The sequence below is a fragment of the Pristiophorus japonicus genome, unplaced genomic scaffold (assembly GCF_044704955.1).
Source record: "Pristiophorus japonicus isolate sPriJap1 unplaced genomic scaffold, sPriJap1.hap1 HAP1_SCAFFOLD_973, whole genome shotgun sequence".
Classification (NCBI taxonomy): domain Eukaryota; kingdom Metazoa; phylum Chordata; class Chondrichthyes; family Pristiophoridae; genus Pristiophorus; species Pristiophorus japonicus.
Window position 1 is genome coordinate 31,170 of NW_027254902.1, and position 26,768 is coordinate 57,937.

General features: G+C 50.6%; 1 protein-coding gene across 1 annotated transcript in view; it reads left to right on the top strand.

Moving 5' to 3' along the window:
- Positions 1-519: 519 nt before the first annotated feature.
- Positions 520-26,768, top strand: part of LOC139258424 (bridging integrator 2-like) — a gene marked incomplete at both ends in the record, with an annotated part of 50,364 nt that continues 24,115 nt past the window's right edge. The window contains one exon of the mRNA XM_070874777.1: positions 520-600. Within this exon, the coding sequence (XP_070730878.1) occupies positions 520-600 (81 nt within the window). The remainder of the gene's footprint in view (positions 601-26,768) is intronic.

A 26,768-nucleotide genomic window follows, 5' to 3' on the forward strand; every position in this document is an offset into this window, starting at 1 on the left:
TTTGGGTGTTGTGTGCCGACGGTCCGCTTTTCAGCGGTTTTTCAACACCGCCGGCGCACAACTTTGCTCAATTTCCGCGAGTACATTTTACTGTCAAAAAAGGCGAAATATCGCCGAAAAAACAATGCAAGGCTGGCCAATTTCTAGCCCAAAGAACCATGAACATTTACTGGTATTTTAAGAAATCGAAGTACCGATTTTATTGTCCCATGCTCCTGGGGAATGCCCAGTCCCCTAAGGGCAAAGGTCAGGAAAAAGGGTCGGAGACATGCTTCACTTGGCTATATGGGGCTTTCCTGGGTGGATGGCGACATTTAACTGGAGTGGAATGAGCCATTCCAGGCTTTGCGCCTCATTCTCTTCTGCGACCGCTAGCTTCCAGGGAAATCTGCCACAGGAAATATTAAAATAATTCTGAGAGTCGGTTGTGTTAAAGAGAGAGTTGCTCGAGGCCCAGCTGAGTCTCAACACTGTCTAAACTGTCGTGGTGCTGAACCAAACGTTGCTTTTCTCCTGCAGGTTCTCCAGAAAATTGGCAAAACTATAGAAACAAAAGATGAACAGTTTGAGCAGTGCGCGAACAGCTTCAACAAGCAACAGGTACTGTGCCACCCTCCTTAGCAACAGATACTGTGCCATCCTCCTTAGCAACAGATACTGTGCCATCCTCCTTAGCAACAGGTACTGTGCCATCCTCCTTAGCAACAGATACTGTGCCACCCTCCTTAGCAACAGATACTGTGCCATCCTCCTTAGCAACAGGTACTGTGCCATCCTCCTTAGCAACAGATACTGTGCCATCCTCCTTAGCAACAGGTACTGTGCCATCCTCCTTAGCAACAGATACTGTGCCACCCTCCTTAGCAACAGGTACTGTGCCATCCTCCTTAGCAACAGATACTGTACCACCCTCCTTAGCAACAGGTACTGTGCCATCCTCCTTAGCAACAGATACTGTGCCATCCTCCTTAGCAACAGATACTGTGCCATCCTCCTTAGCAACAGATACTGTACCACCCTCCTGAGCAACAGATACTGTACCACCCTCCTCAGCAACAGATACTGTACCACCCTCCTTAGCAACAGGTACTGTGCCATCCTCCTTAGCAACAGATACTGTACCACCCTCATTAGCAACAGGTACTGTGCCATCCTCCTTGTGCCACCATCTTTAGCAACAGATACTGCGCTCCTTAACAACAGGTACTGTGCCATCCTCCTTAGCAACAGGTACTGTGCTCCTTAGCAACAGGTACTGCGCCACCCTCCTTAGCAACATGTATCGTGTCGTTAGCAACAGACACTGTACCACCCTCCTGAGCAACAGGTACTGTACCACCCTTCTTAGCAACAGGTACTGTACGACACTCCTTAGCAACAGACACTGTACCACCCTCCTTATCAACAGGTACTGTATCACCCTCCTTAGCAATAGGTACAGTGCCACCCTCCTTAGCAACAGGTACTGTGCTCCTTAGCAGCAGATACTGTGCCTCCCTCCTAAGCCACGGGTACTCTGCCACCCTCCTTAGCAACAGATACTGTGCCACCCTGCTTAGCAACAGGTACTGTGCTCCTTAGCAACAGGTACTATGCAACTCTCTATCAACAGGTACTGTACCACCCTTCTTAGCAACAGGTACTGTGGCACCCTTCTTAGCAACAGGTACTGTGGCACCCTTCTTAGCAACAGGTACTGTGCCACCCTTCTTAGCAACAGGTACTGTGTCACCCGCCTTAGCAACAGATACTGTGCCACTTTCTAAGCAACAGTTTCTGTGCCACCCTCCTTAGCAACAGGTACTGTGCCACCCTCCTTCGCAACAGAAACTGTGCCACTTTCTAAGCAACAGGTACTGTATCACCCTCCTTAGCAACATATACTATGCTACCCTCCCTAGCAACAGATACTGTGCCACTTTCTCAGCAACAGCTACTGTGCCACCCTCCTTAGCAACAGATACTGTGCCACCCTCCTTAGCAACAGATACCGTGCCACCCTCCTTAGCAACAGATACTGTGCCACTTTTAGCAACAAATACTGTGCCACCCTCCTTCGCAACATATACTGTGCCACCCGCCCTAGCAACAGATGATGTGCCACCCGCCCTAGCAACATATACTGTGCCACCCGCCTTAGCAACAGATACTGTGCCACCCGCCTTAGCAACAGATACGTTGCCACTTTCTTAGCAACAGATACGTTGCCACTTTCTTAGCAACAGACACTGTGCCACCCTCCATCGCAACAGATACTGTGCCACTTTCTTAGCAACAGGTACTGTGCCACCCTCCTTCGCAACAGATACCGTGCCACTTTTAGCAACAAATACTGTGCCACCCTCCTTAGCAACAGATACTGTGCCACCCTCCTTCGCAACAGGTACTGTGCCACCCACCTTCGCAACATATACTGTGTCACTTTCTTAGCAACAGATACTGTGCCACTTTCTTAGCAACAGGTACTGTGCCACCCACCTTCGCAACAAATACTGTGCCACCCTCCTTAGCAACAGATACTGTGCCACTTTCTTAGCAACAGATACTGTGCCACTCTCTAAGCAACAGATACTGCGCCACTTTCTTAGCAACAGATACTGTGCCAGCCTCCTTCGCAACAGATACTGTGCCACTTTCTTAGCAACAGATACTGTGCCACTTTCTTAGCAACAGATACTGTGCCAGCCTCCTTCGCAACAGATACTGTGCCACTCTCTAAGCAACAGATACTGCGCCACCTTCCTTAGCAACAGGTACTGTGCCACCTTCCTGAGCAACAGGTACTGTGCCACCTTCCTTAGCAACAGGTACTGTGCCACCTTCCTTAGCAACAGATACTGTGCCACCTTCCTTAGCAACAGGTACTGTGTCACCCTCCTTAGCAACAGGTACTGTATCGCCCTCCTTAGCAACAGATACTGTGCCACTTTCTTAGCAACAGGTACCGTGCCACCCTCCTTAGCAACAGATACTGTGCCATCCTCCTTCGCAACAGATACTGTGCCACTTTCTTAGCAACAGATACTGTGCCACCCTCCTTCGCAACAGATTCTATGCCACCCTCCTTAGCAACAGATACTGTGCCACTTTCTAAGCAACAGATACTGTGCCACCCTCCTTCGCAACAGATACTGTGCCACTTTCTTAGCAACAGATACTGTGCCACCCTCCTTCGCAACAGATTCTATGCCACCTTCCTTAGCAACAGGTACTGTGCCACCTTCCTTAGCAACAGGTACTGTGCCACCTTCCTTAGCAACAGGTACTGTGTCACCCTCCTTAGCAACAGATACTGTATCACCCTCCTTAGCAACAGTTACCGAGCCACTTTCTAAGCAACAGATACTGCGCCACCTTCCTTAGCAACAGGTACTGTGCCACCTTCCTTAGCAACAGGTACTGCGCCACCTTCCTTAGCAACCGGTACTGTGTTACCCTCCTTAGCAACAGATACTGTGCCACCCTCCTTAGCAACAGGTACTGTGCCACCCTCCTTACCAACATATACTGTGCCACCCTCCTTAGCAACAGATACTGTATCACCCTCCTTAGCAACAGATACTGTGCCGCCCTCCTTAGCAACAGGTACTGTGCCACCCTCCTTACCAACAGGTACTGTGCCACCCTCCTTACTAACAGGTACTGTGCCACCCTCCTTAGCAACAGATACTGTGCCACTCTCCTTAGCAACAGGTACTGTATCACCCTCCTTAGCAACAGATACTGTGCCGCCCTCCTTAGCAACAGGTACTGTGCCACCCTCCTTAGCAACAGATACTGTGCCACTTTCTTAGCAACAGGTACTGTGCCACCCTCCTTAGCAACAAATACTGTGCCACCCACCTTTGCAACATACACTGTGCCACCTTCCTTAGCAACAGATACTATGCCACCCTCCTTAGCAACAGCTACTGTGCCACTTTCTTAGCAACAGGTACTATGCCACCCTCCTTAGCAACATATACTGTGCCACCCTCCTTAGCAACAGGTACTGTGCCACTTTCGTAGCAACATGTATTATGCCACCCTCCTTAGCAACATATACTGTGCCACCCTCCTTAGCAACAGGTACTGTGCCGCCCTCCTTAGCAACAGGTACGGTGCCACTTTCTTAGCAACAGGTACTGTGCCACCCTCCTTAGCAACAGATACTGTGCCACCCTCCTTAGCAACACATACTGTGCCAGCCTCCTTAGCAAGATGCTGTGCCACCTTCCTTACCAACAGATACTATGCTACCCTCCTTATCAACAGATACTGTGTGACCCTCCTGAGCAACAGGTACTGTACCACCCTCCTTAGCAACAGGTACTGTACCACCCTCCTTAGCAACATATACTGTGCCACCCGCCTTAGCAACAGATACTGTGCCACCTTCCTTAGCAACAGATACTGTGCCACCTTCCTTAGCAACAGGTACTGTGTCACCCTCCTTAGCAACAGATACTGTGCCACCTTCCTTAGCAACAGGTACTGTGCCACCCTCCTTAGCAACAGGTACTGTGCCACCCTCCTTAGCAACAGATACTGTGCCACCTTCCTTAGCAACAGGTGCTGTGCCACCCTCCTTAGCAACAGGTACTGTGCCACCCTCCTTAGCAACAGGTACTGCACCACCCTCCTTAGCAACAGGTACTGTACCACCCTCCTTAGCAGCAGGTACTGTACCACCCTCCTTAGCAACAGGTACTGTGCCACCCTACTCAGCAACAGATACTGTGCCACCCGCCTTAGAAACAGATACTGTGCCACCCACCTGAGCAACAGATACTGTGCCACCCGCCCTAGCAACAGATACTGTGCCACCCTCCTTAGCAACAGATACTATGCCACCCTCCTTAGCAACAGATACTGTGCCACTTTCTTAGCAACAGGTACTATGCCACCATCCTTAGCAACAGATACTGTGCCACCATCCTTAGCAACAGATACTGTGCCACTCTCCTTCGCAACAGATACTGTGCCGCTTTCTTAGCAACAGGTACTGTGCCACTTTCTAAGCAACAGATACTGCGCCACCTTCCTTAGCAACAGGTACTGTGCCACCTTCCTTAGCAACAGGTACTGTGTCACCCTCCTTAGCAACAGATACTGTGCCGCCCTCCTTAGCAACAGGTACTGTGCCACCCTCCTTAGCAACAGATACTGTGCCACTTTCTTAGCAACAGGTACTGTGCCACCCTCCTTAGCAACAAATACTGTGCCACCCTCCTTAGCAACAGGTACTGTACCACCCTCCTTAGCAACAGATACTATGCCACCCGCCTTAGCAACAGATACTGTGCCACCTACCTTAGCAACAGATACTGTGCCACCCACCTTTGCAACATACACTGTGCCACCTTCCTTAGCAACAGATACTATGCCACCCTCCTTAGCAACAGCTACTGTGCCACTTTCTTAGCAACAGGTACTATGCCACCCTCCTTAGCAACAGATACTGTGCCACCCTCCTTTGCAACATATACTGTGCCACTTTCTAAGCAACAGATACTGTGCCACCCTCCTTAGCAACATATACTGTGCCACCCTCCTTAGCAACAGATACTGTGCCACCCTCCTTAGCAACAGATACTGTGCCACCCTCCTTAGCAACATGTACTGTGCCACCCTCCTTAGCAACAGATACTGTGCCACTTTCTTAGCAACAGGTACTGTGCCACTTTCTAAGCAACACATACTGTGCCACCCTCCTTCGCAACAGATACTGTGCCACCCTCCTTAGCAACTGATCCTGTGCCGCCCTCCTGAGCAACAGGTGCTAAGCCACCTTCCTTTGCAACATGGACTGTGCCACCCTCCTTAGCAACAGGGACTGTGCCACCCTCCTTAGCAACAGGTACTGTGCCACTTTCTAAGCAACAGATACTGTGCCACCATCCTTAGCAACATATACTGTGCCACCCTCCTTAGCAACAGACGCTGTGCCACCCTCCTTAGCAACAAACACTGTGCCACCCTCCTTAGCAACAGATACTGTGCCACCCTCCTTAGCAACAGGTACTGTGCCACCCTCCTTAGCAACAGGTACTGTGCCACCCTCCTTAGCAACAAATACTGTGCCACCCTCCTTAACAACAGATACTGTGCCACCCTCCTTAGCAACAGGGACTGTGCCACCCTCCTTAGCAATAGGCACTGTGCCACTTTCTTAGCAACATATACTGTGCCACTCTGCTTAGCAACATATACTGTGCTACTTAACATGTACTGTGCCACCCTCCTTAGCAACAGGTACTGTACAACCCTCCTTAGCAACAGGTACTGTGCCACTTTCTTAGCAACAGATACTGTGCCACCCTCCTTAGCAACAGATACTGTGCTACTTAACAACAGATACTGTACCACCCTCCTTAGCAACAGGTACTGTACCACAATCCTTCGCAACATGTACTGTACCACCCTTCTTAGCAACAGATATTGTTCTCCTTAGCAACAGGTACTGTGCCACCCTCGGCAACCTGTACTATGCTCCTTAGCAACAGGTACTGTGCCTCCCTCCTTAGCAACAGGTACTGTACCACCCTCCTTAGCAACAGGTACTGTGCCTCCCTCCTTAGCAACAGGTACTGTACCACCCTCCTTAGCAACAGATACTGTACCACCCTCCTTAGCAATGGATACTGGACCACCCTCTTTAGCAATGGATACTGTGCCACCCTCCTTAGCAACATTTACTGTGCCACCCTCCTTAGCAACAGGCACTGTGCCATCCTCCTTAGCAATGGGCACTGTGCCACCCTCCTTAGCAACAGGTACTGTGCCACTTTCTTAGCAACAGATACTGTGCCACCCTCCTTAGCAACAGGTACTGTGCTACTTAACAACAGATACTGTACCACCCTCCTTAGCAACAGGTACTGTACCACAATCCTTCGCAACATGTACTGTACCACCCTTCTTAGCAACAGATATTGTTCTCCTTAGCAACAGGTACTGTGCCACCCTCAGCAACCTGTACTATGCTCCTTAGCAACAGGTACTGTGCCTCCCTCCTTAGCAACAGGTACTGTACCACCCTCCTTAGCAACAGGTACTGTGCCTCCCTCCTTAGCAACAGGTACTGTACCACCCTCCTTAGCAACAGATACTGTACCACCCTCCTTAGCAATGGATACTGGACCACCCTCTTTAGCAACGGATACTGTGCCAACCTCCTTAGCAACATTTACTGTGCCACCCTCCTTAGCAACATATACTTTGCCACCCTCCTTAGCAACAGGCACTGTGCCACCCTCCTTAGCAATGGGCACTGTGCCACCCTCCTTTGCAACGGGCACTGTGCCACCCTCCTTAGCAATAGATACTGTGCTCCTTAGCAACAGATATTATGCCACCCCCGTCAGCAACAGGTACTGTACCATCCTCTTTAGCAACAGACACTGTGCCACCCTCCTTAGCAACAGATACTATGCGACCCACCTTAGCAACAGGTATTGTGCTCCTTAGCAACAGGTGCTGTGCCACCCTCCTTAGCAAACTATACTGTGCTCCTTAGCAACAGATAATGCGCAACCCTCCTTAGCAACAGGTACCGTGCCACCCTCCTTAGCAACAAGTACCGTGCTCCCTTCCTTAGCACAGGAACTGTGCTCCTTAGGAACAGATACTTTGCCACGCTCCTTAACAACAGATACTGTGCCACCCTCCTTAGCAACAGGAACAGTGCCACCCTCCTTAGCAACAGGTACTGTGCCTCCGCCCTTAGCAACAGTTACTGTGCTCCTTCGCAACAGGTACTGTGCTCCTTAGCAACAGGTACTGTGCCACCCTCATTAGCAACACATACTGTGCTCCTTAGCAACAGACACTGTACCACCCTCCTTAGCAACACGTACTGTACCACGCTCCTTAACAATAGGTACTGTGCCACCCTCCTTAGCAATGGGCACTGTGCCTCCCTCCTTAACAACGGGCACTGTGCCTCCCTCCTTAACAACAGGTACTATGCCTCCCTCCTTAACAACAGGCACTGTGCCTCCCTCCTTAACAACAGGCACTGTGCCTCCCTCCTTAACAACAGGCACTGTGCCTCCCTCCTTAACAACAGGCACTGTGCTCCTTAGCAACGGGTACTGTACCACCTTTCTTAGCAACAGATACTGCCCCACCCTCCCTAGCAACATATACTATGCCACCCTCCTTAGCAACAGGCACTGTGCCACTCTCCTTAGCAACAGGTACTGTGCCTCCGCCCTTAGCAACAGGTACTGTGCTCCTTAACAACAGGTACTGCGCCACCCTCATTAGCAACACATACTGTGCTCCTTAGCAACAGACACTGTACCACCCTCCTTAGCAACAGGTACTGTACCACGCTCCTTAACAACGGGTACTGTGCCACCCTCCTTAGCAACGGGCACTGTGCCTCCCTCCTTAACAACAGGCACTGGGCACTGTGCCTCCCTCCTTAATAACAGGCACTGTGCCTCCCTCCTTAACAACAGGCACTGTGCCTCCCTCCTTAACAACAGGCACTGTGCCTCCCTCCTTAACAACAGGCACTGTGCCTCCCTCCTTAACAACAGGCACTGTGCTCCTTAGCAACGGGTACTGTACCACCTTTCTTAGCAACAGATACTGCCCCACCCTCCCTAGCAACATATACTATGCCACCTTCCTTAGCAACAGGCACTGTGCCACCCTCCTTAGCAACAGGTACTGTGCCTCCGCCCTTAGCAACAGGTACTGTGCTCCTTAGCAACAGGTACTGTGCCACCCTCATTAGCAACACATACTGTGCTCCTTAGCAACAGACACTGTACCACCCTCCTTAGCAACAGGTACTGTACCACGCTCCTTAACAACGGGTACTGTGCCACCCTCCTTAGCAACGGGCACTGTGCCTCCCTCCTTAACAACAGGCACTTTGCCTCCCTCCTTAACAACAGGTACTGTGCTTCCCTCCTTAATAACAGGCACTGTGCCTCCCTCCTTAACAACAGACACTGTGCCTCCCTCCTTAACAACAGGCACTGTGCCTCCCTCCTTAACAACAGGCACTGTGCCTCCCTCCTTAACAACAGGCACTGTGCCTCCCTCCTTAACAACAGGTACTGTGCTCCTTAGCAACGGGTACTGTACCACCCTCCTTAGCAACAGGTACTGTGCCACTTTCTTAGCAACAGATACTGCCCCACCCTCCCTAGCAACATATACCATGCCACCCTCATTAGCAACAGACACTGTGCCACTCACCTTAGCAACAGGCACTGTGCTCCTTAGCAACAGCTATTGTGCCACCCCCGTCAGCAACAGGTACTGTACCATCCTCTTTAGCAACAGACACTGTGCCACCCTCCTTAGCAACAGATACTATACCACCCACCTTAGCAACAGGTACTGTGCTCCTTAACAACAGGCAGTGTGCCTCCCTCCTTAACAACAGGCACTGTGCCTCCCTCCTTAACAGGCACTGTGCCTCCCTCCTTAACAACAGGTACTGTGCTCCTTAGCAACGGGTACTGTACCACCCTCCTTAGCAACAGGTACTGTGCCACTTTCTTAGCACAGATACTGCTCCACCCTCCCTAGCAACATATACTATGCCACCCTCCTTAGCAACAGGCACTGTGCCACCCTCCTTAGCAACAGGCACTGTGCTCCTTAGCAACAGCTATTGTGCCACCCCCGTCAGCAACAGGTACTGTACCATCTTCTTTAGCAACAGACACTGTGCCACCCTCCTTAGCAACAGGAACAGTGCTCCTTAGCAACAGGTACTGCGCCACCCTCCTTAGCAACACGTACTGTGCTTCTTAGCAACAGACACTGTACCACCCTCCTTAGCAACAGGTACTGTACCACCCTCCTTAACAGGTACTGTGCCACCCTCCTTAGCAACAGGCACTGTGCCTCCCTCCTTAGCAACAGGTACTCTACCACCCTCCTTAGCCACAGATACTGTACCACCCTCCTTATCAACTGGTACTGTGCCACCCTCCTTAGCAACAGGTACTGTGCCACCCTGCTTAGCAATTAGGTACTGTGCTCCTTAGCAACAGGTACTGCGCCACCCTCCTTAGCAACACGTACTGTGCTTCTTAGCAACAGACACTGTACCACCCTCCTTAGCAACAGGTACTGTGCCACCCTCCTTAGCAACAGGGACTGTGCCACCCTCCTTAGCAACAGGGAATGTGCCACCCTCCTTAGCAACAGGTACTGTGCCACCCTCCTTAGCAACATGTACTGTGCCACCCTCCTTTGCAACAGATACTGTGCCACCCTCCTTTGCAACAGATACTGTGCCACTTTCTAAGCAACAGATACTGTGCCACCCTCAGCAACAGATACTGTGCCGCCCTCCTTAGCAACAGATACTGTGCCACCCTCCTTAGCAACCGGTACTGTGCCACCCTCCTTAGCAACATATACTATGTCACCCTCCTTAGCAACAGATACTGTGCCACTTTCTTAGCAACATATACTGTGCTACCCTCCTTAGCAACATATACTGTGCCACCCTCCTTAGCAACAGATACTGTGCCACTTTCTTAGCAACAGGTACTGTGCCACCCTCCTTCGCAACAGAAACGGTGCCATTTTCTAAGCAACAGGTACTGTACCACCCTCCTTAGCAACATATACTAAGCCACCCTCCTTAGCAACAGATACTGTGCCACTTTCTTAGCAACATATACTGTGCCACCCTCCTTAGCAACATATACTGTGCCACCCTCCTTAGCAACAAATACTGTGCCACTTTCTAAGCAACAGATAGTGTACCACCCTCCTTAGCAACATGTACTGTGCCACCCTCCTTAGCAACAGGTACTGTGCCACCCTCCTTAGCAACAGGTACTGTGCCACCCTCCTTAGCAACAGATACTGCGCCACACTCATTAGCAACAGATACTGTGCCACTTTCTTAGCAACAGATGCTGTGCCACTTTTTTAGCAACAGGTACTGTGCCACTTTCTAAGCAACCGATACTGTGCCACCCTCCTTAGCAACAGATACTGTGCCACCCTCCTTAGCAACATATACTGTGCCACCCTCCTTAGCAACAGATACTGTGCCACTTTCTTAGCAACAGATGCTGTGCCGCCCTCCTGAGCAACAGGTACTGTGCCACCCTCCTTAGCAACATATACTGTGCCACCCTCCTTTGCAACAGATACTGTGCCACCCTCCTTAGCAACAGGTACTGTGCCACCCTCCTTAGCAGCAGATACTGTGCCACCCTCCTTAGCAACATATACTGTGCCACTCTCCTTTGCAACAGATACTGTGCCACCCTCCTTAGCAACAGGTACTGTGCCACCCTCCTTAGCAACATATACTGTGCCACTCTCCTTTGCAACAGATACTGTGCCACCCTCCTTAGCAACAGGTACTGTGCCACCCTCCTTAGCAACAGGTACTGTGCCACTTTCTAAGCAACCGATACTGTGCCACCCTCCTTAGCAACAGGTACTGTGCCACCCTCCTTAGCAGCATATACTGTGCCACCCTCCTTTGCAACAGATACTGTGCCACCCTCCTTAGCAACAGGTACTGTGCCACCCTCCTTAGCAACATATACTGTGCCACCCTCCTTTGCAACAGATACTGTGCCACCCTCCTTAGCAACAGATACTGTGCCACCCTCCTTAGCAACATATACTGTGCCACCCTCCTTAGCAACAGATACTGTGCCACTTTCTTAGCAACAGATACTGTGCCACCCTCCTTAGCAACAGGTATTGTGCCACCCTCCTTAGCAACATATACTGTGCCACCCTCCTTTGCAACATATACTGTGCCACCCTCCTTAGCAACATGTACTGTGCCACCCTCCTTAGCAGCAGATACTGTGCCACCCTCCTTAGCAACATATACTGTGCCACTTTCTTAGCAACATATACTGTGCCACCCTCCTTAGCAACAGGTATTGTGCCACCCTCCTTAGCAACATATACTGTGCCACCCTCCTTTGCAACAGATACTGTGCCACCCTCCTTAGCAACAGGTACTGTGCCACCCTCCTTAGCAGCAGATACTGTGCCACCCTCCTTAGCAACATATACTGTGCCACTCTCCTTTGCAACAGATACTGTGCCACCCTCCTTAGCAACAGGTACTGTGCCACCCTCCTTAGCAACATATACTGTGCCACTCTCCTTTGCAACAGATACTGTGCCACCCTCCTTAGCAACAGGTACTGTGCCACCCTCCTTAGCAACAGATACTGTGCCACTTTCTTAGCAACAGGTACTGTGCCACCCTCCTTAGCAACAGATACTGTGCCACTTTCTTAGCAACATATACTGTGCCACCCTCCTTAGCAACATGTACTGTGCCACCCTCCTTAGCAACATATACTGTGCCACCCTCCTTTGCAACATATACTGTGCCACCCTCCTTAGCAACAGGTGCTGTGCCACCCTCCTTAGCAACATATACTGTGCCACCCTCCTTAGCAACAGATACTGTGCCACCCTCCTTAGCAACAGGTACTGTGCCACCCTCCTTAGCAACAGATACTGTGCCACACTCATTAGCAACAGATACTGTGCCACTTTCTTAGCAACAGGTACTGTGCCACTTTCTAAGCAACAAATACTGTGCCACGCTCCTTCGCAACATATACTGTGCCACCCTCCTTAGCAACAGATCCTGTGCCGCCCTCCTTAGCAACAGGGACTGTGCCACCCTCCTTAGCAGCAGGTACTGTGCCACTTTCTAAGCAACAAATACTGTGCCACCCTCCTTAGCAACAGGGACTGTGCCACCCTCCTTAGCAACAGGTACTGTGCCACTTTCTAAGCAACAGATACTGTGCCACCCTCCTTAGCAACAGACACTGTGCCGCCCTCCTTAGCAACAGACACTGTGCCACCTTCCTTAGCAACAGATACTGTGTCACATTCCTTAGCAACAGATACGGTGCCACATTCCTTCGCAATAAATACTGTGCCATCCTCCTTAGCAACAAATACTGTGCCACCCTCCTTAGCAACAGGTACTGTGCCACCCTCCTTTGCAACAGATACTGTGCCACCCTCCTTTGCAACAGATACTGTGCCACCCTCCTTTGCAACAGGTACTGTGCCACTTTCTAAGCAACAGATACTGTGCCACCCTCCTTAGCAACAGATACTGTGCCACCCTCCTTAGCAACATGTACTGTGTCACCCTCCTTTGCAACAGATACTGTGCCACACGCATTAGCAACAGATACTGTGCCACTTTCTTAGCAACAGGTACTGTGCCACCCTCCTTAGCAACAGGTACTGTGCCACCCTCCTTAGCAACAGGTACTGTGCCACCCTCATTAGCAACAGATACTGTGCCACACACATTAGCAACAGATACTGTTCCACTTTCTTAGCAAGACGTACTGTGCCACTTTCTAAGCAACAAATACTGTGCCACCCTCCTTCGCAACAGATACTGTGCCACCCTCCTTAGCAACAGATCCTGTACCGCCCTCCTGAGCAACAGATGCTGTGCTACCTTCCTTTGCAACAGGGACTGTGCCACCCTCCTTAGCAACATCGACTGTGCCACCCTCCTTAGCAACAGGTACTGTGCCACTTTCTAAGCAACAGATACTGCGCCACCCTCCTTAGCAACAGATACTGTGCCACCCTCCTTAGCAACAGGTACTGTGCCACCCTCCTTAGCAACAGATACTGTGCCACACGCATTAGCAACAGACACTGTGCCACTTTCTTAGCAACAGGTACTATGCCACCCTCCTTAGCAACAGGTGCTGTGCCACCCTCCTTAGCAACAGGTACTGTGCCACACACATTAGCAACAGATACTGTTCCACTTTCTTAGCAAGAGGCACTGTGCCACTTTCTAAGCAACAAATACTGTGCCACCCTCCTTCGCAACAGATACTGTGCCACCCTCCTTAGCAACAGACACTGTGCCACCCTCCTTAGCAACAGACACTGTGCCACCCTCCTTAGCAACAGATACTGTGTCACATTCCTTAGCAACAGGGACTGTGCCACCCTCCTTTGCAACAGAAACGGTGCCATTTTCTAAGCAACAGGTACTGTACCACCCTCCTTAGCAACATATACTATGCCACCCTCCTTAGCAACAGATGCTGTGCCACTTTCTTAGCAACAGATACTGTGCCACCCTCCTTAGCAACATATACTGTGCCACCCTCCTTAGCAACAAATAATGTGCCATTTTCTAAGCAACAGGTACTGTACCACCCTCCTTAGCAACAGGTACTGTGCCACCCTCCTTAGCAACATATGCTGTGCCACCCTCCTTAGCAACAGATACTGTGCCACTTTCTTAGCAACAGATACTGTGCCACCCTCCTTAGCAACAGGTACTGTGCCACCCTCCTTAGCAACACATACTGTGCCACCCTCCTTAGCAACAGGTACTGTGCCACCCTCCTTAGCAACATATACTGTGCCACCCTCCTTTGCAACATATACTGTGCCACCATCCTTTGCAACAAATACTGTGCCACCCTCCTTTGCAACAGATACTGTGCCACTTCCTCAGCAACAGATATTGTGCCACCCTCCTTAGCAACAGGTACTGTGCCACCCTCCTTAGCAACAGGTACTGTGCCACCCTCCTGAGCAACAGATACTGTGCCACCCTCCTTAGCAACATATATTGTGCCATCCTCCTGAGCAACAGATACTGTGCCACTTTCTTAGCAACAGATACTGTGCCACCCTCCTTAGCAACATGTACTGTGCCACCCTCCTTAGCAACAAATACTGTGCCACTTTCTAAGCAACAGATAGTGTACCACCCTCCTTAGCAACAGGTAATGTGCCACCCTCCTTAGCAACATATACTGTGCCACCCTCCTTTGTATCAGATACTGTGCCACTTTCTAAGCAACAGATAATGTGCCACCCTCCTTAGCAACAGATGCTGTGCCACCCTCCTTAGCAACAGGTACTGTGCCACCCTAATTAGCAACAGGTACTGTGCCACCCTCCTTAGCAACAGATACTGCGCCACACTCATTAGCAACAGATACTGTGCCACTTTCTAAGCAACCGATACTGTGCCACCCTCGTTAGCAACAGATACTGTGCCACCCTCCTTAGCAACATATACTGTGCCACCCTCCTTAGCAACAGATACTGTGCCACTTTCTTAGCAACAGATACTGTGCCACCCTCCTTAGCAACAGGTACTGTGCCAACCTCCTTAGCAACATATACTGTGCCACCCTCCTTTGCAACAGATACTGTGCCACCCTCCTTAGCAACACGTACTGTGCCACCCTCCTTAGCAGCAGATACTGTGCCACCCTCCTTAGCAACATATACTGTGCCACTCTCCTTTGCAACAGATACTGTGCCACCCTCCTTAGCAACATGTACTGTGCCACCCTCCTTAGCAACATATACTGTGCCACTCTCCTTTGCAACAGATACTGTGCCACCCTCCTTAGCAACAGGTACTGTGCCACCCTCCTTAGCAGCAGATACTGTGCCACCCTCCTTAGCAACAGGTACTGTGCCACTCTTCTTTGCAACAGATACTGTGCCACCCTCCTTAGCAACAGGTACTGTGCCACCCTCCTTAGCAACATATACTGTGCCACTCTCCTTTGCAACAGATACTGTGCCACCCTCCTTAGCAACAGATACTTTGCCACCCTCCTTAGCAACATATACTGTGCCACCCTCCTTAGCAACAGATACTGTGCCACTTTCTTAGCAACATATACTGTGCCACCCTCCTTAGCAACATGTACTGTGCCACCCTCCTTAGCAACATATACTGTGCCACCCTCCTTTGCAACATATACTGTGCCACCCTCCTTAGCAACAGGTACTGTGCCACCCTCCTTAGCAACATATACTGTGCCACCCTCCTTAGCAACCGATACTGTGCCACCCTCCTTAGCAACAGGTACTGTGCCACCCTCCTTAGCAACAGATACTGTGCCACACTCATTAGCAACAGATACTGTGCCACTTTCTTAGCAACAGGTACTGTGCCACCCTCCTTAGCAACAGGCACTGTGCCACCCTCCTTAGCAACAGGTACTGTGCCACTTTCTAAGCAACAAATACTGTGCCACGCTCCTTCGCAACAGATACTGTGCCACCCTCCTTAGCAACCGATCCTGTGCCGCCCTCCTGAGCAACAGATGCTGTGCCACCTTGCTTTGCAACAGGGACTGTGCCACCCTCCTTAGCAGCAGGTACTGTGCCACTTTCTAAGCAACAGATACTGTGCCACCCTCCTTAGCAACAGGGACTGTGCCACCCTCCTTAGCAACAGATACCGTGCCACTTTCTAAGCAACAGATACTGTGCCACCCTCCTTAGCAACAGACACTGTGCCACCCTCCTTAACAACAGACACTGTGCCACCCTCCTTAGCAACAGATACTGTGTCACATTCCTTAGCAACAGATACGGTGCCACATTCCTTCGCAATAAATACTGTGCCATCCTCCTTAGCAACAAATACTGTGCCACCCTCCTTAACAACAGGTACTGTGCCACCCTCCTTAGCAACAGGTACTGTGCCACCCTCCTTAGCAACATGGACTGTGCCACCCTCCTTAGCAACAGCGACTGTGCCACCCTCCTTCGCAACAGAAACGGTGCCATTTTCTAAGCAACAGGTTCTGTACCACCCTCCTTAGCAACATATACTATGCCACCCTCCTGAGCAACAGATCCTGTGCCGCCCTCCTGAGCAACAGATACGGTGCCACCTTCCTTTGCAACATGGACTGTGCCACTCTCCTTAGCAACAGGGACTGTGCCACCCTCCTTAGCAACAGATACTGTGCCACTTTCTAAGCAACAGATACTGTGCCACCCTCCTTAGCAACAGATACTGTGCCACTTTCTCAGCAACAGATACTGTGCCACCCTCCTTAGCAACAGATACTGTGCCACCCTCCTTTGCAACAGATACTGTGCCACCCTCCTTTGCAACAGATACTGTGCCACCCTCCTTTGCAACAGATACTGTGCCACCCTCCTTTGCAACAGGTACTGTGCCACTTTCTAAGCAACAGATACTGTGCCACCCTCCTTAGCAACAGATACTGTGCCACCCTCCTTAGCAACATGTACTGTGTCACCCTCCTTTGCAACAGATACTGTGCCACACGCATTAGCAACAGATACTGTGCCACTTTCTTAGCAACAGGTACTGTGCCACCCTCCTTAGCAACAGGTACTGTGCCACCCTCCTTAGCAACAGGTACTGTGCCACCCTCATTAGCAACAGATACTGTGCCACACACATTAGCAACAGATACTGTTCCACTTTCTTAGCAAGACGTACTGTGCCACTTTCTAAGCAACAAATACTGTGCCACCCTCCTTCGCAACAGATACTGTGCCACCCTCCTTAGCAACAGATCCTGTACCGCCCTCCTGAGCAACAGATGCTGTGCTACCTTCCTTTGCAACAGGGACTGTGCCACCCTCCTTAGCAACATCGACTGTGCCACCCTCCTTAGCAACAGGTACTGTGCCACTTTCTAAGCAACAGATACTGCGCCACCCTCCTTAGCAACAGATACTGTGCCACCCTCCTTAGCAACAGGTACTGTGCCACCCTCCTTAGCAACAGATACTGTGCCACACGCATTAGCAACAGATACTGTGCCACTTTCTTAGCAACAGGTACTATGCCACCCTCCTTAGCAACAGGTGCTGTGCCACCCTCCTTAGCAACAGGTACTGTGCCACACACATTAGCAACAGATACTGTTCCACTTTCTTAGCAAGAGGCACTGTGCCACTTTCTAAGCAACAAATACTGTGCCACCCTCCTTCGCAACAGATACTGTGCCACCCTCCTTAGCAACAGGTACTGTGCCACCCTCCTTAGCAACAGATACTGTGCCACACTCATTAGCAACAGATACTGTGCCACTTACTTAGCAACAGGTACTGTGCCACTTTCTAAGCAACAGATACTGTGCCACCCTCCTTAGCAACAGATACTTTGCCACCCTCCTTAGCAACATATACTGTGCCACCCTCCTTAGCAACAGATACTGTGCCACTTTCTTAGCAACATATACTGTGCCACCCTCCTTAGCAACATGTACTGTGCCACCCTCCTTAGCAACATATACTGTGCCACCCTCCTTTGCAACATATACTGTGCCACCCTCCTTAGCAACAGGTACTGTGCCACCCTCCTTAGCAACATATACTGTGCCACCCTCCTTAGCAACAGATACTGTGCCACCCTCCTTAGCAACAGGTACTGTGCCACCCTCCTTAGCAACAGATACTGTGCCACACTCATTAGCAACAGATACTGTGCCACTTTCTTAGCAACAGGTACTGTGCCACCCTCCTTAGCAACAGGTACTGTGCCACCCTCCTTAGCAACAGGTACTGTGCCACTTTCTAAGCAACAAATACTGTGCCACGCTCCTTCGCAACAGATACTGTGCCACCCTCCAAAGCAACAGATCCTGTGCCGCCCTCCTGAGCAACAGATGCTGTGCCACCTTGCTTTGCAACAGGGACTGTGCCACCCTCCTTAGCAACAGGTACTGTGCCACTTTCTAAGCAACAGATACTGTGCCACCCTCCTTAGCAACAGGGACTGTGCCACCCTCCTTAGCAACAGGTACCGTGCCACTTTCTAAGCAACAGATACTGTGCCACCCTCCTTAGCAACAGACACTGTGCCACCCTCCTTAGCAACAGACACTGTGCCACCCTCCTTAGCAACAGATACTGTGTCACATTCCTTAGCAACAGATACGGTGCCACATTCCTTCGCAATAAATACTGTGCCATCCTCCTTAGCAACAAATACTGTGCCACCCTCCTTAACAACAGGTACTGTGCCACCCTCCTTAGCAACAGGTACTGTGCCACCCTCCTTAGCAACATGGACTGTGCCACCCTCCTTAGCAACAGCGACTGTGCCACCCTCCTTCGCAACAGAAACGGTGCCATTTTCTAAGCAACAGGTTCTGTACCACCCTCCTTAGCAACATCTACTATGCCACCGTCCTGAGCAACAGATCCTGTGCCGCCCTCCTGAGCAACAGATACGGTGCCACCTTCCTTTGCAACATGGACTGTGCCACTCTCCTTAGCAACAGGGACTGTGCCACCCTCCTTAGCAACAGATACTGTGCCACTTTCTAAGCAACAGATACTGTGCCACCCTCCTTAGCAACATATACTGTGCCACCCTCCTTAGCAACAGACACTGTGCCACCCTCCTTAGCAACAGATACTGTGTCACATTCCTTAGCAACAGATATGGTGCCACATTCCTTTGCAATAAATACTGTGCCATCCTCCTTAGCAACAGGGACTGTGCCACCCTCCTCAGCAACAGGGACTGTGCCACCCTCCTTTGCAACAGAAACGGTGCCATTTTCTAAGCAACAGGTACTGTACCACCCTCCTTAGCAACATATACTACGCCACCCTCCTTAGCAACAGATACTGTGCCACTTTCTTAGCAACAGCTACTGTGCCACCCTCCTTAGCAACATATACTGTGCCACTTTCTTAGCAACATATACTGTGCCACCCTCCTTAGCAACAGGTACTGTGACGCCCTCCTTAGCAACAGGTACTGTGCCACCCTCCTTAGCAACAGGTACTGTGCCACCCTCCTTAGCAACAGGTACTGTGCCACCCTCCTTAGCAACAGATACTGCGCCACACTCATTAGCAACAGATACTGTGCCACTTTTTTAGCAACAGGTACTGTGCCGCTTTCTAAGCAATCGATACTGTGCCACCCTCCTTAGCAACAGATACTGTGCCACCCTCCTTAGCAACATATACTGTGCCACCCTCCTTAGCAACAGATATTGTGCCACTTTCTTAGCAACAGATACTGTGCCACCCTCCTTAGCAACAGGTACTGTGCCACCCTCCTTAGCAACATATACTGTGCCACCCTCCTTTGCAACAGATACTGTGCCACCCTCCTTAGCAACAGGTACTGTGCCACCCTCCTTAGCAGCAGATACTGTGCCACCCTCCTTAGCAACATATACTGTGCCACTCTCCTTTGCAACAGATACTGTGCCACCCTCCTTAGCAACAGGTACTGTGCCACCCTCCTTTGCAACAGATACTGTGCCACCCTCCTTTGCAACAGATACTGCGCTACCCGCCTTAGCAACAGGTACTGTGCCACCCTCCTTAGCAACAGATACTGTGCCACTTTCTTAGCAACAGGTACTGTGCCACTTTCTAAGCAACAGATACTGTGCCACCCTCCTGAGCAACATATACTTTGCCACCCTCCTTAGCAACATATACTGTGCCACCCTCCTTAGCAACAGATACTGTGCCACTTTCTTAGCAACATATACTGTGCCACCCTCCTTAGCAACAGGTACTGTGCCACCCTCCTTAGCAACATATACTGTGCCACCCTCCTTTGCAACATATACTGTGCCACCCTCCTTAGCAACAGGTACTGTGCCACCCTCCTTAGCAACATATACTGTGCCACCCTCCTTAGCAACATATACTGTGCCACCCTCCTTAGCAACAGATACTGTGCCACACTCATTAGCAACAGATTCTGTGCCACTTTCTTAGCAACATGTACTGTGCCACTTTCTAAGCAACAAATACCGTGCACGCTCCTTCGCAACAGATACTGTGCCACCCTCCTTAGCAACAGATCCTGTGCCGCCCTCCTGAGCAACAGATGCTGTGCCACCTTGCTTTGCAACAGCGACTGTGCCACCCTCCTTAGCAACAGGTACTGTGCCACTTTCTAAGCAACAGATACTGTGCCACCCTCCTTAGCAACAGGGACTGTGCCACCCTCCTTAGCAACAGGTACTGTGCCACTTTCTAAGCAACAGATACTGTGCCACCCTCCTTAGCAACAGACGCTGTGCCACCCTCCTTAGCAACAGACACTGTGCCACCTTCCTTAGCAACAGATACTGTGTCACTTTCCTTAGCAACAGATACGGTGCCACATTCCTTCGCAATAAATACTGTGCCATCCTCATTAGCAACAAATACTGTGCCACCCTCCTTAACAACAGGTACTGTGCCACCCTCCTTAGCAACAGGTACTGTGCCACCCTCCTTAGCAACATGGACTGTGCCACCCTCCTTAGCAACAGCGACTGTGCCACCCTCCTTCGCAACAGAAACGGTGCCATTTTCTAAGCAACAGGTTCTGTACCACCCTCCTTAGCAACATATACTATGCCACCCTCCTTAGCAACAGATACTGTGCCACTTTCTTAGCAACAGATACTGTGCCACCCTCCTTAGCAACATATACTGTGCCACCCTCCTTAGCAACAGATATTGTGCCACCCTCCTTTGCAACAGATACTGTGCCACCCTCCTTTGCAACAGATACTGTGCCACCCTCCTTTGCAACAGGTACTGTGCCACTTTCTAAGCAACAGATACTGTGCCACCCTCCTTAGCAACAGATACTGTGCCACCCTCCTTAGCAACATGTACTGTGTCACCCTCCTTTGCAACAGATACTGTGCCACACGCATTAGCAACAGATACTGTGCCACTTTCTTAGCAACAGGTACTGTGCCACCCTCCTTAGCAACAGGTACTGTGCCACCCTCCTTAGCAACAGGTACTGTGCCACCCTCATTAGCAACAGATACTGTGCCACACACATTAGCAACAGATACTGTTCCACTTTCTTCGCAAGACATACTGTGCCACTTTCTAAGCAACAAATACTGTGCCACCCTCCTTCGCAACAGATACTGTGCCACCCTCCTTAGCAACAGATCGTGTACCGCCCTCCTGAGCAACAGATGCTGTGCTACCTTCCTTTGCAACAGGGACTGTGCCACCCTCCTTAGCAACATCGACTGTGCCACCCTCCTTAGCAACAGGTACTGTGCCACTTTCTAAGCAACAGATACTGCGCCACCCTCCTTAGCAACATATACTGTGCCACCCTCCTTAGCAACAGGTACTGTGCCACTTTCTTAGCAACAGGTACTATGCCACCCTCCTTAGCAACAGGTGCTGTGCCACCCTCCTTAGCAACAGGTACTGTGCCACCCTCCTTAGCAACAGATACTGTGCCACACACATTAGCAACAGATACTGTTCCACTTTCTTAGCAAGAGGTACTGTGCCACTTTCTAAGCAACAAATACTGTGCCACCCTCCTTCGCAACAGACACTGTGCCACCCTCCTTAGCAACAGACACTGTGCCACCCTCCTTAGCAACAGATACTGTGTCACATTCCTTAGCAACAGGGACTGTGCCACCCTCCTTAGCAACAGAAACGGTGCCATTTTCTAAGCAACAGGTACTGTACCACCCTCCTTAGCAACAGGGACTGTGCCACCCTCCTTAGCAACAGGTACTGTGCCACTTTCTAAGCAACAGATACTGTGCCACCCTCCTTAGCAACAGACGCTGTGCCACCCTCCTTAGCAACAGACACTGTGCCACCTTCCTTAGCAACAGATACTGTGTCACTTTCCTTAGCAACAGATACGGTGCCACATTCCTTCGCAATAAATACTGTGCCATCCTCCTTAGCAACAAATACTGTGCCACCCTCCTTAACAACAGGTACTGTGCCACCCTCCTTAGCAACAGGTACTGTGCCACCCTCCTTAGCAACATGGACTGTGCCACCCTCCTTAGCAACAGCGACTGTGCCACCCTCCTTAGCAACATATACTGTGCCACCCTCCTTTGCAACATATACTGTGCCACCATCCTTTGCAACAGATACTGTGCCACCCTCCTTTGCAACAGATACTGTGCCACTTTCTCAGCAACAGATATTGTGCCACCCTCCTTAGCAACAGATACTGTGCCACCCTCCTTAGCAACAGGTACTGTGCCACCCTCCTTAGCAACAGATACTGTGCAACCCTCCTTAGCAACAGGTACTGTGCCACCCTCCTTAGCAACATATACTGTGCCACACACATTAGCAACAGATACTGTGCCACTTTCTTAGCAAGAGGTACTGTGCCACTTTCTAAGCAACAAATACTGTGCCACCCTCCTTCGCAACAGATACTGTGCCACCCTCCTTAGCAACAGATCCTGTGCCGCCCTCCTGAGCAACAGATGCTGTGCCACCCTCCTTAGCAACAGACAAGGTGCCACCCTCCTTAGCAACATACACTGTGCCACCCTCCTTAGCAACAGGGACTGTGCCACCCTCCTTAGCAACAGGGACTGTGCCACCCTCCTTCACAACAGGCACTGTGCCACTTTCTAAGCAACATATACTGTGCCACCCTCCTTAGCAACAGACACTGTGCCACCCTCCTTAGCAACAGACACTGTGCCACCCTCCTTAGCAACAGATACTGTGTCACATTCCTTAGCAACAGATACGGTGCCACATTCCTTCGCAATAAATACTGTGCCACCCTCCTTAGCAACACATACTGTGCCACCCTCCTTAACAACAGGTACTGTGCCACCCTCCTTAGCAACAGGTACTGTGCCACCCTGCTTAGCAACAGGTACTGTGCCACCCTCCTTAGCAACAGGGACTGTGCCACCCTCCTTCACAACAGAAACGGTGCCATTTTCTAAGCAACAGGTACTGTACCACCCTCCTTAGCAACATATACTATGCCACCCTCCTTAGCAACATATACTGTGCCACTTTCTTAGCAACATATACTGTGCCACCCTCCTTAGCAACAAATACTGTGCCACTTTCTTAGCAACAGATACTGTGCCACCCTCCTTAGCAACAGGTACTGTTCCACCCTCCTTAGCAACATATATTGTGCCATCCTCCTTAGCAACATATACTGTGCCACTTTCTTAGCAACAGATACTGTGCCACCCTCCTTAGCAACAGGTACTGTGCCACCCTCCTTAGCAACATATACTGTGCCACCCTCCTTTGCATCAGATACTGTGCCACTTTCTTAGCAACAGATACTGTGCCACTTTCTTAGCAACAGGTACTGTGCCACCCTCCTTAGCAACAGGTACTGTGCCACCCTCCTTAGCAACATATACTGTGCCATCCTCCTTAGCAACAGGTGCTGTGCCACCCTCCTTAGCAACATATACTGTGCCACCTCCTTTGCAACATATACTGTGCCACCATCCTTTGCAACAGATACTGTGCCACCCTCCTTTGCAACAGATACTGTGCCACTTTCTCAGCAACAGATATTGTGCCACCCTCCTTAGCAACAGATACTGTGCCACTTTCTTAGCAAGAGGTACTGTGCCACTTTCTAAGCAACAAATACTGTGCCACCCTCCTTCGCAACAGATACTGTGCCACCCTCCTTAGCAACAGATCCTGTGTCGCCCTCCTGAGCAACAGATGCTGTGCCACCCTCCTTAGCAACAGACAAGGTGCCACCCTCCTTAGCAACATACACTGTGCCACCTCCTTAGCAACAGGGACTGTGCCACCCTCCTTAGCAACAGGGACTGTGCCACCCTCCTTAACAACAGGCACTGTGCCACTTTCTAAGCAACAGATACTGTGCCACCCTCCTTAGCAACAGACACTGTGCCACCCTCCTTAGCAACAGACACTGTGCCACCCTCCTTAGCAACAGATACTGTGTCACATTCCTTAGCAACAGATACGGTGCCACATTCCTTCGCAATAAATACTGTGCCACCCTCCTTAGCAACACATACTGTGCCACCCTCCTTAACAACAGGTACTGTGCCACCCTCCTTAGCAACAGGTACTGTGCCACCCTCCTTAGCAACAGGTGCTGTGCCACCCTCCTTAGCAACAGGGACTGTGCCACCCTCCTTCACAACAGAAACGGTGCCATTTTCTAAGCAACAGGTACTGTACCACCCTCCTTAGCAACATATACTATGCCACCCTCCTTAGCAACATATACTGTGCCACTTTCTTAGCAACAGATACTGTGCCACCCTCCTTAGCAACAAATACTGTGCCACTTTCTTAGCAACAGATACTGTGCCACCCTCCTTAGCAACAGGTACTGTGCCACCCTCCTTAGCAACATATATTGTGCCATCCTCCTTAGCAACATATACTGTGCCACTTTCTTAGCAACAGATACTGTGCCACCCTCCTTAGCAACAGGTACTGTGCCACCCTCCTTAGCAACATATACTGTGCCACCCTCCTTTGCATCAGATACTGTGCCACTTTCTTAGCAACAGATACTGTGCCACCCTCCTTAGCAACAGGTACTGTGCCACCCTCCTTAGCAACATATACTGTGCCACCCTCCTTTGCATCAGATACTGTGCCACTTTCTAAGCAACAGATACCGTGCCACCCTCCTTAGCAACATATACTGTGCCACCCTCCTTAGCAACAGGTGCTGTGCCACCCTCCTTAGCAACAAGTGCTGTGCCACCCTCCTTCGCAACAGAAACGGTGCCATTTTCTTAGCAACAGATACTGTGCCACCCTCCTTAGCAACAGGTACTGTGCCACCCTCCTTCGCAACATATACTGTGCCACCCTCCTTTGCATCAGATACTGTGCCACTTTCTAAGCAACAGATACTGTGCCACCCTCCTTAGCAACAGATACTGTGCCACCCTCATTAGCAACAGATACTATGCCACCCTCCTTAGCAACAGATACTGTGCCACCCTCATTAGCAACAGATACTATGCCACCCTCCTTAGCAACAGATACTGTGCCACCCTCATTAGCAACAGATACTATGCCACCCTCCTTAGCAACATGTATTGTGCCACCCTCCTTAGCAACAGGTACTGTGCCACCCTACTTAGCAACAGGGACTGTGCTAACCTCCTTAGCAACAGGAACTGTGCCACCCTCCTTAGCAACAGGAACTGTGCCACCCTCCTTAGCAACAGGGACTGTGCCACCCTCCTTCGCAACAGAAACGGTGCCATTTTCTAAGCAACAGGTATTGTACCAACCTCCTTAGCAACATATACTATGCCACCCTCCTTAGCAACAGATACTGTGCCACTTTCTTAGCAACAGATACTGTGCCACCCTCCTTAGCAACATATACTGTGCCACGCTCCTTAGCAACATATACTGTGCCACTTTCTTAGCTACAGGTACTGAGCAACCCTCCTTAGCAACAGGTACTGTGCCACCCTCCTTAGCAACATATACTGTGCCACCCTCCTTTGCAACAGATACTGTGCCACCCTCCTTTGCAACAGATACTGTGCCACTTTCTAAGCAACAGATACTGTGCCACCCTCCTTAGCAACAGATACTGTGCCACCCTCCTTAGCAACAGATACTGTGCCACCCTCCTTAGCAACAGGTACTGTGCCACACTCATTAGCAACAGGTACTGTGCCACTTTCTTAGCAACAGGTACTGTGCCACCCTCCTTAGCAACAGTTACTGTGCCACCCTCCTTAGCAACATATACTGTGCCACCCTCCTTAGCAACAGGTACTGTGCCACCCTCCTTAGCAACAGGTACTGTGCCACTTTCTTAGCAACAAGTACTGTGCCACCCTCCTTAGCAACAGGTACTGTGCCACCCTCCTTAGCAACATATGCTGTGCCACCCTCCTTTGCAACAGATACTGTGCCACCCTCCTTTGCAACAGGCACTGTGCCACCCACCTTAGCAACAGGCACTGTGCTCCTTAGCAACAGCTATTGTGCCACCCCCGTCAGCAACAGGTACTGTACCATCCTCTTTAGCAACAGACACTGTGCCACCCTCCTTAGCAACAGATACTATACCACCCACCTTAGCAACAGGTACTGTGCTCCTTAACAACAGACAGTGTGCCTCCCTCCTTAACAACAGGCACTGTGCCTCCCTCCTTAACAGGCACTGTGCCTCCCTCCTTAACAACAGGTACTGTGCTCCTTAGCAACGGGTACTGTACCACCCTCCCTAGCAACATATACTA